The following is a 14,367-nucleotide window of genomic DNA, read 5'->3' on the forward strand; positions in this document are numbered from 1 at the left end:
GTAATAAATGAAGCTGAAGGTCAAGAGTATAGTGCAGAACATGAAACAAAGGCATTGAACCCTAGTTCACCCCAAAAACGCTGGGTGGGCAGTAGAGTAAGGAAGAGAGAAGTCTGGAAAGATGTGAGGCGATAATAAATAACAGGCTATCCAGTTCTTCTTTCCAGTCCTCTCCTTCAACACTGCCCTGTTTCACTGGATCATATCCATATTACAAATTCCTCTTTAGCTTCCTGCCTCACTTCCAGTGTGTCTTATAAAGATCTCTTCTTTCTCTTCTCTTTTTATCTTCTACAAACCTGCTATAGTTTTCCACAGTAAGTTTCATTCAAACTTAACTAATAAGATAACCAGTGAACTGTAAATCTAGCCTTTAAGCTTATAATGCTATTACTGGATAGACGTTTTCATAATAAGCAATTTAATATCGATGGCACTGTTGTAATGAAGTCAATTGGTACCTCTGTAATAACAACAACTCAAATTCTGTTATAGTTAGTAATTTCCTTAGAAATCTAATCTTAAATTATACTTGATGTAAGCCTACTTGTTACATAGTTCATTGAGACCTCTGAAGGCATTCCGTTATGAATCTTTCACAAACTGTTTCACATAATCAGATATTCCTTTAAACAAATTTAATTTTTCTCTGCTGATTTTTATACTGTGTAAGATTTCTGTAGAGTTAATTTTTAATGGACAACTGTTCACTTCTGTGAAAAGCAGGATAACCTTAAACTCTTATTTGATTTTTCTACCTCTCCATTACTATAAAATAGACATTGACGAGTGCCGGATCTCACCAGACTTATGTGGAAGTGGTACTTGTGTCAACACTCCTGGAAGCTTTGAGTGTGAATGCTTTGATGGTTACGAAAGTGGATTTATGATGATGAAGAACTGTATGGGTAAGTGTTGCCAGGATGACCTGGAGACTGTCCGTTCACTGTACAAAGCCTGACTGTACTCTGTACTATGCTTGCGCTGCTCCGCTGAACACTTCATATGTGCAATTACTGTGACATCTTGAACAAGTGAGACCAATATACAGTTTATAGGACAGATAACTGAACTATGCCTATAGCTTTGCTTGTTCTTTTTGCTAATTATTTTTACACATTTCTGTACAGATATTTTAGAATGGCAACAACTATTCATTCATGTAGTTTAAAAATGGCTAATAAGGTATCCAAACATTTGGTAAACTTAGGAATAGAAGGCTGGAGTTTCAGAAGTAGCGTGATTAGCTTTTCCTTGATTCTGCTAGGACTCAAGAAATTCTGAAAGCATTTCCTGAAAAATCACATCTCTTCAATCTGTCTGAAGTTGTAAGAATAGAAATGGAGGCACCAAAAGTTACTAGTCACCTTAAAAAATCCTGAGTTAGTAGCGTGGTGTACTTAATGAAATACATCATGAAATATATAAAGAAAATGAAAAGTTTGAGATTTTCATCCTAATGAGGCTGAATGGGTCCCACTCCTTGCCGTTCTTGAAGATAGGATTGACATTTCCCCTCCTCCCAACCTAAAGATCCTTGCCTGATTTCCATGACCTTTCAGGGATGGTCTGGAGTGGCTTCAAAATGACATTGGCCAGCTCCCTCTCAGCACTCACAGGTCTTTTCCATGTCCTTTGTCAGTAGTTACCTTCCCCCATTTCCTCTCATCTCTTTGCTGCTGTTGTTATACCCTTCACATCCCTTGCCAGGGTCAACTCCTGGTGGCTTTGGCATTCCTAACCCCATCCCTGCACACTCAGACAGTGCCTCTGTTTCTCCTCCATCTACTATCCCTGCTTTTGCATACTTTATACTTCCTTTTTGAGTTTGAGCTTTGTCAGGAGCTTTTGTGCTCATAACTGAACTCAAATGAGTGATCATCTGCCTCTGTGTGTCACAAGGCCATGCAAGCCTCCTGTCACCTTTACTTGATTTCCTGAAAATTGTGATGCTTTTAGACTCCAAAAGTGAGCAAAAAATCATTGCCTGAATCACAGATGGACATAATAAAGAAAAACCTGTGGAAACTGAGTAGCCTTCATGAGAGACAGAGTACAAATGCAGAGAATTGATACAGGGGCATGATACAGGGAAGCATGTAAGATAAATAAGCAGAGAGTGAGGACATAAGAGAAATGACTTCATGAGGACCTGTTGCAGGAACAAAGGAGGGGAAGGCATAATGTTCAATGAAGACATTTTGGAGCTGCGAGGACTATCCAAGCAGAACTATAGCAAAAGGAATGTTGAATTCCATCGTCAGGCCGTTCTTCCCCTCATGTGAATAACCTGCAAAACCCAATGGTATCTTGGCTGAATTCTCAGGCTAATGAAAGATAATGCTAGTCTTCCTATCTGAATAAAAGTTTCTAGTTTTAAGTTTAGGTAGCCATAATGCTTCCTGGGAGTCCAAAAGTGTGAGTGCATCCTACACCTTGAACATCTTTTGTTCATATTTCTCTTCATCCACATCTACAGTATTAGCTGGTTTTATCAGGTTTGTAAGTCAAATATTCAGTTTGCCGTTATAAGCTGTAGCAAGCATATTTCTCCACCACACAACGACATACACAGGAGTTGATCAAAACAAATAGCCATTTAGTTAACAGTTTACGCATACATCCCCATTAACATAGACAAAATTTTGAGTGCATCCATAAATGGGTGTCTGGTTGCATTAAGAAGCACTTTTTTGACAGTTTCATCACATTAATACATTGTTCTAAATGGCAACCATCCAAACAGTTGCTGTCTTTTCTTGTGTTCTGTCTCAACTAGAATGCTTAATTTTGAATGATGAATTTCTGGTTTTCTTGAGGGAAAAAATACCTGGTTTTAGAGTTAATAATGTATAGTTTTTTGTTTGCCCTGTTACGCAGCATGAGGAAAGGAGCAGCATTGCTTCAATGAAGTAATGCTTTTATTTCTGAACCCCACGTTCTGTCACTTACAGACGCTGACAAATGCTTTTCTCTTTGTTGCTCCTTAGTAATGATCTTATACTTACTTATCGTGGTTTCTTCACAGATATTGATGAATGTGAACGCAACCCCCTGCTGTGTAGAGGTGGCACATGTGTGAACACCGAAGGGAGTTTTCAGTGTGACTGTCCTTTGGGACATGAGCTGTCACCATCACGTGAGGAATGCATAGGTGAGTTTCAACTCAGAATAGTAGTCTTCGGCTTTCTAGGAAAAGTGGTCATTTGTGCTATGAAAACTTCTTGTCTCTGGCAAGGATGGGGCCTCAGGAATGTCTTACACAAATTCATGGTCTTCCTTTATATGAGTATCTTCCAATTAAAACCTTATAACGGATCCTGTAAAATCTCCAGTACCCTTAACACTGTTGACTTCAAAAAGGGGTATTTTACCAGGCCTCTTAGGGTTTATTTAGCAACCCAAAGGACTGTACCAGTTATGTTGGCAACTTTCAAGTAAAATATGTACAAGCACAAAGTGAACTTCAGTCCTACACTCACTAAAAAGTATTGTCCTTTATTGAAATGCAGCTCACCTTTTTGCACGTAATTCACCAAAATTGTGAAAAAAAATGCAACCCCCATAATACATATTATATCTCCGGTTTCTGTGTTTGATGCATAGTTGCTTCAAGAGTTGGTTTAAACCCACACACTGTGCAGTTAATGTTCACAGAGCAGAAACAAAGAGGATAAACCTTTGGACACTGTCTTAAATATACTGTTCAGAGCTCCATACCTTGAATTAGAACATGCTAAGAACAAGAAAGAAATTAGAAAAAGCCTGAAAGCCACCAGTTTAAAATATTACCTCTCAGCCTCTTTCTCTGGCATTTGAGCGGTTAGAGTCTGCTTTCTGAATAACAAGTAATTGATTTGAATGATTCTTTTCCAGATGTAAATGAGTGCTCGTTAAGTGACAGTCTCTGCAGAAATGGCAAGTGTGTGAACATGGTTGGAACATACCAGTGTTCCTGTAACTCTGGGTATCAGGCCACTCCTGACAGACAAGGCTGCATAGGCAAGTGTTGTACACCTTCACCTATTTATTTGTGCTTCAGTATATATTGTTTCATCTGTCTTTGCTTTTATTTAATTTCATACCTTCCTTTTGAAACTGAATGGGGCCATCTTCTTATCTGCTGTCAGGTCTATCATGAACTATTAGAACCTTAGAAATATAAAGAAGGTGTAAAAAGATTGTTGCTGTACTAAACTCTGCAGAATACTTTGAGAAAAAATGTTCTTATGGTACTACTCCATTAAAATCAAAGGCGTGAGCTAACAACCAGAAAATATTGCTTAATTACTTGATCAAGCAAGAACAGCCCCAGGCATTGATAGTTTCTCTTTAACTTTTTCTCCTTATTGTATATATATCTCTTAAATCCTTCACTATAGTAATACTGAATTATGTAGTTGTCATTACATTGGTAAAGAGAAAGGGGATATTGAGAGGTTTTTTATTTGTTGGGTTTGTTTATTTTTTTGCAGAAATACAAATTTGTGCTACATTTCAAGCTTTAATGAAATCTGAGTTTCTCAGGGCTTTTCTTTCTGTCCTTTCCACATGTTGCCTTTTGCACTTTTTTTTACATCCCTTGTAATACATACAAACAAAAGCAACAACTAAAAGTAGCCACTTGCTTCCACAGATGAAAATGCAGTTGAAAGAGAGATAGCTGTTCAAAATATAAATCAGACAGCAGAGTGAAAATTAAAATTCAGAATCAAATTACTGATAAACTGTTTCATCGGCTAAGTAAAATGGCAAGAGAAGATGATTTTTCCTTAATAAAAATATACTTAACTGTTACTAATGTTGTTTCCCCAGATATTGATGAATGTATGATAATGAATGGAGGCTGTGACACCCACTGCACTAACTCAGAAGGCAGCTATGAATGTAGCTGCAGTGATGGCTACGCACTAATGCCAGATGTCAGGACATGTGCAGGTAGGTTTTAATATCTTAAAAGTTCCAACATCATATCTTTCAGCCAACACAAACATGGTATTCTTGTAGCCGATCCATACCAGAATGACAGAATTATTCTCTGCTTTTTTTTCCACCCCCCCGCCCCCCCAGATATTGATGAATGTGAAAACAATCCAGAAATCTGTGATGGTGGGCAATGTACTAATATTCCGGGCGAATATCGCTGTCTCTGTTACGATGGATTTATGGCTTCTATGGACATGAAAACCTGTATTGGTAAGTAGCTGTCACACCAAATTTAACACAAGTATAAAAATTCTGCAGCTAATGTTTTTGGATGTTCTGCTGAATCCTTGAAAGTGGGTGTTAAAACTATGTATATTATAACAAAAAAAAATTTATAGATCTTTCTTGCGTCTTGCTATAGGTGTCAGGAAGGGTAGAAAAAAATTTGAAAAGTCCATGAAGATTAATCAAATCACATAGTTCCAAAAATAGGAGTGATGTAATTGCAATTATAAGATTTCTCTAAAATATCTCTTCTGAGAAGAGGTTATTTGAGTGCCCCAGCATTTTCTTTTCTCATGTAAAAGTTTTAGTTTATTCCGTCAGCTACAGAAAGTTATCATGAGTAATTATAAAGGAAATTAAAATAAAAGTATCTCCTCAAATTAAACTAACCTGTTTAGTTTATCTTGGTGTTTATGCGAAGTTCTTACCTTTTACATTTAATATAAAGTTTCACATGTTTCTTATTTTAAGGTGGTTTTAGCTATACTAATTACATCTTTTTATGTTTTGTGAGCATCTGTCAAACAAACCTTTATTTCGCACATATGCACACTTACACAGACACACACACAGAGGAGGAACTAGTTATATGTAATGCTGAGTAAAGCCGTCCTGCGCTGCCTTTATCTCCTTTCTTCCATAATTAGAGATGAATTTAATATTTTCTATTTCACCTTCACTTTTCTGTTATTCCAGGTTCTTGTTTTCAGTTTTGCACACATACTCCATGTTTACGCAACCAACTTGAAAGTTTAGAATGGATCTTTTCAATAATTTTTTGTATTAGCCACGTTATTAGCTGTAAATCAGAATGCTTTTTCCATTTTAAACACAACTGCTCTTAAATGTTCTTCTCTAGGAAAACAGTATCTGATATTAAGGTTAGAAACCTACAGTGAGAAAGTGTGAATTTCTGCCATGTATGTAATTGTTTTCCTTGCTAACGGCATCATCCAGTTTGTGAAAAAAGCCCTTGGGGTAACTACAGTTTCTTACTGGACTTAACACTAATTTCAACAAAGTACTTGATTTTTTTCATCAGAAATACTTGAAATATCTTGTATTTATTTGACAATATGTGAAATTAGATGATCTTTGCCATTTAACTAATATAAAAATTGGAGCTATTTGAATAAAGTCAAAAAGTTGACATAGGTGTAACTCATAATAAGACTATGTTTTAACTACAAGCTGTTAACCAGGACTTCAATTATAAACTATTTAGCTTTCAAATGAGGTAAATTCTGGAATAATGTTAAAGCCTTATATTATAGTTGAAAGCCTACACTGAAGGGTTAGCATGCAGTATAAAAATCTAAAACACAATTCAGGTACACACTACGTTATTCTTTAGGAGAAGCTTTCTTCCTAATGGAAAGTTGTCATTGTATATGCAACGCTCAGTGAAATTGGGAAGAACAGGGGTACATCAGTAGGAAACTTACCTCTCTTGAAACTGTAGTCTGCATCAAGGCAGCAAGTGCTGAGCAGTCACATTGTTGAGGTGCCTGGGAGGGAGACTGGCGCAAGAGCACATCTACAGTCACGATGCCCTGTTTTTCCATGTGACTTTTTTTTAATATGGTTATGGGAAAACTTTTCTGTTTGTGGCTCATCACTTGTTCTTTCTGCAAGGGTCTTTCCCCATGCGACTTGCAGCTTGACTTATCATTGAATGTTACTTTTGTGGTTGCTTTTTGTCTTTGTATGTGACAGAGATAGCTCTAACTTTTGGAAGCATTTCTTCTCCAGGGTGTGCTCCTAATGTCTCTGTTCCTTACCCTCTCCCAAATTGGCTTTCAGCAACAGCATTTGGACAATTTCACCTGAATGAAAGTATTCCAAAATGACAAAATATGCTGTTAAATAACAGCAATGTTCAACTAATAATGAATTTATGTGCACTTACAGATGTGAATGAATGTGATTTGAATTCCAACATTTGTATGTTTGGGGAGTGTGAAAACACTAAAGGGTCCTTCATTTGTCACTGTCAACTAGGATATTCAGTCAAGAAAGGAACCACTGGATGCACAGGTAAAGCAAATTTCCATCATGTCATGGTGTGCACTTATCTTGGCCTTCAGGTAAAATAAATGCAGAAGTGTTCACACGCAAGTGAGAGATCAGTATCTGTACATAGTACTAAACATAAGAATAAGTATTTTACTTTAGTCAGCATGTACTGAGTTTGAAAAGGTGTGTTCCTTGACCAGTATGAATATGATATAGGAGGCCCCTTACATAACTGTAATTTTAAAGGCAAAGCTTTTATCAGCATAGATTGGGGGAATATGTATCTTACGAAACATAGCTTGGGTGGGCACAGCTGCATTTGTATTAGTAGTATTTTATCTGTACTCATTTGTCTTACATACTGAAAATATGAACTCATGTGTCAACTAAAGCTGCAGGAAATGACCCTGTAGTCTAAGAACAGGACAAAACAAAACAAAACAAAACAGTACAAGAATGAAAAAAAGTGATGATGTAAAAGGTAAAGTTATATGTCATCCTTCAACCCATGCTAACAAATTTTAAAGAATCAAAGTCAGTCATTTTCAAACTCTCTGAGTTCCTGTGATAGTTACCTTGTCTTTTGCAAGCTGCATCGACTGCGTTCAGGAGGCTAAACTAAGTTCATCCAAAATTGCTTTTCTGGGAAAGTTGGCAGAATTTCTCCTATAATTTGGTCTTAAAGAATTTGTTGTATAATTACTAAAATCTTCGATTAATCGTTTCTGTAACTGAAACATGCCTGTGCACCCTCTCATCCCGTTTTTAGACATATAAACATCAGCATATATATTATGTCTGGAAAATAGCTTTAATTTCAAAGTGAAAAGCAGTTGTAGGAAAGCAAACTAATTTTGTCATTTTTACAAAGAACAAAATGAAAATACAATTATCACTATTTTTTATTAATGTATAATGTGAAGTAACTTGCTTGAATTATTCTCTACTCCTGAACATTCATTTTTTAAAGAACTGCATAGTGCAAACCTGCACAGGGGAAATAAGCAACATGTAAAACGAACATAATTTGTAATATTGTGGTGCTCCTGAATAGATACTAATAGGTTATTTTGTGCTTGTAGACGTAGATGAGTGTGAAATTGGTGCTCACAACTGTGACATGCATGCCTTATGTGTCAACGTACCAGGAAGTTTTAAATGTAGTTGCAGAGAAGGATGGGTTGGAAATGGCATTAAATGTATTGGTAAGTATACAGAAAATAAACTTTTTCTCTTTATTCTTTTTTTTTTATTATTATTTTTAATGAAAGCATGTAATGTGACTGTGTGATTACTCTATTACAAAAAAGTATTCTTTTATTGGCTGCACTCTGTGGGTAGATAGTTATATGCAAGGTTCTTATGTTTCAGGGGTCTGGTTTTCTGAGAGAAAACCTGGTTTTGTCTCAGAAGCCTGTCTGTGTAACATCTTACTGAGTTAACTATGTATTTTACAAAGTTTACATGCAACTGGTAGAATGTGCAAAATAAAAAAAATCAGTCAGAAATAAATTGAATTTGTTTTGTGATTTCGTGACAGCAAGATAATATTTCTGTTACTTAATACCATTTTTTGTAAATGTCCTATAGTATATCTAGTTTATAGGCTCTAATATAAAGCAGATTGGACTTGAGGTGGGGGAAACTTGATTCTACTTTTGCTGAGCTGATAGAGTAGCATCATGTCCCTTGCCATCATTTTTCAGTTTTCTGTGTAAAAGATTGTAGTATCTACCTTTTTTTCAGAACATTTTGGAATCCATGGAAGAGGAGCTTGTTTTAAGAATAAGGCTAATAAGAATTAGGCTAATAAGAATTAGGTGTAATAATGTAAAAGAAAAAGTATCACATATTAAGATTCTCCTGCAGGCCAGATTTTCTAAGCTTTCTTTAAGAAATATCTGAGAAAAAGAGGAGAGGTCCCTGGTCCTTTAATTTAATTAAGCCTTTATTATCGTTTAATTAAAAATATGTGAGGTTTTACTAAATAAACAAAAAGTCCCATTTGAAGGAGAAATCTTTAAAAAGTTTTTTTCAGAAGCATCCTCATAGTTATTTAGAATAACTCCTGGGAACAGAGTGCTCTTCCAGGAGGGCACTCCGCAGATGGGTGAGAAGGGACTTTGTTACCCCATAGCACTAGCTAATGTGACTCGTGTCATGGACCCATACGGCCATTCCCATCAAACATGCCCCTGAGAGGGAGGAGAGCCTTTTCTTTTTTTTTCCCTCCTTCTCCTTCTCCTTCTCCTTCTCCTTCTCCTTCTCCTTCTCCTTCTCCTTCTCCTTCTCCTTCTCCTTCTCCTTCGTCTCTTTCTCTTTTTTCATGCAAGTTGACATCCAAGTAAATAAGAAAGCTTGCATTAATGTTTATGGGGTTACATTGTTGTCACACTCTTCTGTTACTTGAGAAGATTCTCCAAATGTATGGCAGATTTTCACCTCGCTGTTATTTTTTTGGTTTATTGGTTTTTTAACTCAATTTGATTTCAAGTTCTTTAACAGCATATTAAAGTTCAAATAACAAGTCAGCTGAATTCCATCTGTTGCTTGGAAACATTTTTCCCAATCCCATACATTTTAATTTAAAGGAAAAAATATTAAAATGAAATCACTATAGATTAACCCTGTATATTCCAATGAGAACTTCTGCAGCTGTGCTTGTTAGCTTGGCAGTTAATTGTAATCCCAATATACTAACTGCTTTGTTCCTGCTTGTGTTCTCTTGCCCCTGATGTGCAGATCTTGATGAATGCTCCAATGGCACCCACCAGTGCAGTGTGAACGCTCAGTGTGTGAACACCCCAGGGTCATACCGCTGTGCCTGTGCGGAGGGATTCACTGGGGATGGATTTACTTGTTCTGGTAAGAAGTTTCTGTGAAAGGTGATTTGTCACTGATTGTTTCTGTTGTATGGAAGCTTTGCAAATTACATCTAAACCCAAAGTCCAAGATAATAAATACAGAAGTGTCTTTTAAGTTCAGGATTCTTTCCATCTGCTGAAGAAATGCTAACAAAGGCAAGTGATTGTTCTTTTTATTTGTGTGGCAATTTGGACCCCCGGGCCTATTTGTTGGGTGAAGTACCTGTCTGCTTCGTCCTCCTCCTCCTCCTCCACTTCATGCCAATTTTTTTGAATGTGTATGTGCTGCTTGCAGCAGCACTCTCTAGTCAAGAACACAAAATACCAGCTCCCTGTTATGGTTCCTGTCTTGTAGGCCAGGTCTGTCTCTGGCAGGGAAGGCATCATCTATTTTCCCCTCACTATGTGAGTTGAACCAGATTATTAACACACTGTTTCAGATCTGTTTTTTAAAAAATAGACGGGATACTAGGAATTGACTAATAAAATTAAGAAAGTATATTTAAATTTTTTTTTACAATCATAAGCATATCTGACTAAATTATGAGTCCTTATGATGACTGCAATGCTGAATGCCTTCCTTTGTCTTTCTGCTCTGTTGTAATTCTCAAAAAAAAATCACTTTTAGGGCGTACTAGAAGAATCCCCAGTAGTGTGCAAATGGTAGCTGTAATGTTCATAATCCTCAAAGAATATTTTCTAAAATGCATATGAAAATAATTTTCTATGTATGATTCACTTAAGAAAGTTTTGCCTTTTGAATGTGTTTTATGTCAAATTAACATAGAAATATATACCAGGAGACAAAGTTTTGACTTTGTAGGAAAAGCTTTCAACTTATTTGTCAAAGCTGATAGTACTAAATCTGAAAATCTTACAACATTAAAAAACAGTTAAATCTGTTAATGAAAAATAAGTAGTCACGAATCATCACAGAGTAAAAGGAGCAATTTTGTAAATGACATTATATTTGCTTTTCTGCATTTTTTCTATTTCCTTCATCTTCAGGTGTAAATGTTCTATTTTATATCAGCTATGCTCAATAGAACTATTACTTTGAACATCAGGACAATGTTATTTGTGTTTTGCTAGTGAAACATGTAGTTTCAAAGAAATTTTCTGTTTCCCACAGATGTTGATGAGTGTGCAGAAAACGTTAATCTGTGTGAAAATGGACAGTGCTTGAATGTCCCTGGTGCCTACCGTTGTGAGTGTGAGATGGGATTCACTCCTGCCTCGGACAGCAGGTCGTGCCAAGGTAAGCCACTGGTACTTCAGGTTCGTTTTCTGAGTTTGGATTGGCTGCTATAAAGAAAATAACAAGAAGTGTTGGAAGGACCTCAACCTGGAAGCAGAATATTCAGCACATGCTTCACATATAAGTAATTTCTTCAAGCAAGGATTATTTTGCAGTGGGAATTATGTTGAAAGTAGCTTTCATCTTTTTATGAAGTTTTCCTGACCTTGGCCCAAAAAACCCAGAGCAGAGGTTTGGCTCAGTAATTTTGTTTTTTTAATTCTCTCTCTTCTTTTTGTCACTAGTGAACAACTTGTGGAAAATCCTATGTTCATCACTGTTTTATTTAATGTGTCTACATAGGAAACACATTAAGGAAAACATAGGAAACACACAGGAAACTGCATTAAGTGACCTCATTTTAAAATAATTTTTTCCAGGAAAATTGAAGTAGGCAAATCATTGCTATATTTGACAAGTTTGTAACACTCCTTAAAATGCATATTGGATATTTTTTATCATCACCCTTTCACTCCCAGTATTGTACCAGATTCTCTGAAGTGCAAAAGGAATTATCTTTCTAGTCCAATTCAGCTTCTATTCCCTGTTGTGTTCTTACGCCTTTGGTTTTGTTTAATGTAAGAGAACTGTATAGTAGGTAAAGTCGTTTTAGTTAGTGCTCCAAAACTTTTTAACTTGCTTCATATTTAATGGTGAAACCTCATAGCATCTTAGGAAATTAAAATTCTAAGATGAAATATTAAAAACAGATTCCAAAATGTAGTCTCTAAGATTCAGTTCATAACTTGGCATATTCAAACATTCAGGTGTACATATATGAATCAGACTTCTAGCTGCAGAAAAATTGCAGATGCTTCTGAAAAATTAGTTACACAACTGTTTTGGTCAGATCTGTTAATAGTTACCAAGTGTTGTCAGTCATCTTTACTGAATTTCTCAGTGCAGCTCAGTTAGTCAGCCGCACTATAGGCATGCTAATGTTCTAATAAAAATCCCCAAATAGATATCAGACAATCAATGTTTTGAAAAACAATACGATTTTAATTCTTGGGACACCGGGTTGCCAAGATTTGGCTTTTCAATTGGTCCACAACCATGATCTGAAAAATAAATAGAAGAATTTTGGAAAAATACTTGGTATATTGGTATATTACTGTGATCCCAACAGAGATGTGAATGCATTCCATAGATTAAATTGTGCTGTTGGAGAACTAAAAGATCTGGGTGCTGAACACTTAAAAGAAGTTACCTTTTTTTTTTAAGTTGATATATTAATTTGTCCTATGATAATGTGAGTCCTTGGCTGATTTCTGCCATTAAGGGACAAAATCCAAAGCCTGGATTTAGTGCAATAATTGTAATACAAACAATTAATCCAATATCTTCAGAAATCCCTTGAGATGTCAGTGCATTAGCTTCTCAATGATATAGTCTTTTCCATAGCTTTATAAAGCTTCGTCTGAACACAAGTTTTGTTCATAACCTGATTTGGAGGTCATTCCATGGCTGCACTCCAAGGTACTTAGAAATCTTCCTTTAATTTCCAGTTTAAATTTACTCAGGACTGTTGCATATTAGGCATTTATCTTAAATTTCATTTTCCCTTGAACTTCTCACTCTCCCCCTCAAAAGTTACCCCTTCTCGTATGTTCCTATAAAGAGGCATTATATCACTTCTCAAGCTTTGGCTAAGGCAAACAAGCCTTGTTCAAAATAGATATTTCATTACTCTAATGATTTTAATATCCCTTTTTTACACCTCATCCAATTTTAGTTCATCACTCTTGAATGGAGCACTGTATACAGGATTTCAAATGAAGATTTAGCTGTGCATTGTGAAGTGATATTAATGCTTTCCATTTTCCTGTCTCTGCTAAAAATAGCTCACGAGTACATGCTAGAGTTGCATTAGCACAGCTGCTTTATTTTGGCAACTTAAAAAAGTCTTGCTATCAGACTTCCAGGGTTTTTTTCCCCTCTTACCCCTCTTACCTTAGTTACCTTCAACTCGGAAGTCCTTCATAGTTTGTGTCTAAAACCATAACTTTGCACTCTGTGCTGTTAATATTTAACTTCTTTTCTAGCACTGTATTTGACAAAGTCATCTAATTTTCTGTCAGTGTCTTTCAACTTTATTTCAATTTACATGAGCACACAGACAGTTCTTTACATGCATTTTAGCTTACCTAGATATAGTTACTACACAACTGCTTTAATGTGGGCTTGAGAAAATCATAGGTAATTCTTCCTTCCTATATTACTTTGTATTCTTTCTCCAAGGAGGTGTAAGTAACCATTAATGCCTACTCCCTCTCTTTCTTCTTACTATATTTTTTTTTCCTGAGAATGGTATTTTGAAAATCTTACTTGCCATTAGTAAGAAAAGTTGCAGACTATGAGCTAAGAAATGACTGACACCTTTGTATGATGTTATGCTTCATTCTGTTTAATGCACATTTTGAAAGGAACTTACTGGCTTTTGGGCTTATCTTTCATTTTGACTTCTGAGAAGTCAGTTTTGCTATTTTTACTTCACACTAGGTAAACCAGGAATACGTAACTTAATGGAGAATGCCTCACAAATCCCTAGCTATAGTATTCTACAGAAAACCAAGAGTGATTACTCGGTGTGGCTTTTTTAGTATTTTTTTTTTAAGTTACATGTGTCTTCATTTGCTATTACTAGTACAACACACTATTGTAATATTAATATGGTAATGATATGTAACTTTTTGTTCTTTTTATATTCCTTCAGATATCGATGAATGCTCCTTCCAGAACATATGTGTATTTGGTACCTGTAATAATCTACCAGGAATGTTTCATTGTATCTGTGATGATGGCTATGAACTAGATAGAACCGGGGGAAATTGCACAGGTATATCTCTTCTGTTCAGAAACATGTCAAGATTTACTTTTTTTTTTTTAATTGTACCAAGTTAATTTAAAGATGAGTTCACAAAACATGCATTGTATTTTATTACAACGAGAGTGCATTTTTCCCCACTGAACAAGCAA

The 14,367-nt window shown here is 35.8% G+C and overlaps 1 protein-coding gene across 2 annotated transcripts in view; it reads left to right on the plus strand.

Moving 5' to 3' along the window:
- The window catches only part of FBN2 (fibrillin 2), a 174,896-nt gene that overhangs the window by 116,684 nt on the left and 43,845 nt on the right, over positions 1 to 14,367 (plus strand). For both annotated transcript variants that reach the window (XM_063319662.1, XM_063319663.1), the window contains exons 26-35: positions 780 to 908; positions 3,029 to 3,154; positions 3,877 to 4,002; positions 4,816 to 4,938; positions 5,071 to 5,196; positions 7,123 to 7,248; positions 8,310 to 8,432; positions 9,970 to 10,092; positions 11,224 to 11,349; positions 14,105 to 14,227. In XM_063319662.1, coding sequence (XP_063175732.1) covers positions 780 to 908; positions 3,029 to 3,154; positions 3,877 to 4,002; positions 4,816 to 4,938; positions 5,071 to 5,196; positions 7,123 to 7,248; positions 8,310 to 8,432; positions 9,970 to 10,092; positions 11,224 to 11,349; positions 14,105 to 14,227 — 1,251 coding nt within the window. The remainder of the gene's footprint in view (positions 1 to 779; positions 909 to 3,028; positions 3,155 to 3,876; positions 4,003 to 4,815; positions 4,939 to 5,070; positions 5,197 to 7,122; positions 7,249 to 8,309; positions 8,433 to 9,969; positions 10,093 to 11,223; positions 11,350 to 14,104; positions 14,228 to 14,367) is intronic.

The sequence above is a fragment of the Chroicocephalus ridibundus genome, chromosome Z, assembly GCF_963924245.1.
Source record: "Chroicocephalus ridibundus chromosome Z, bChrRid1.1, whole genome shotgun sequence".
Classification (NCBI taxonomy): domain Eukaryota; kingdom Metazoa; phylum Chordata; class Aves; order Charadriiformes; family Laridae; genus Chroicocephalus; species Chroicocephalus ridibundus.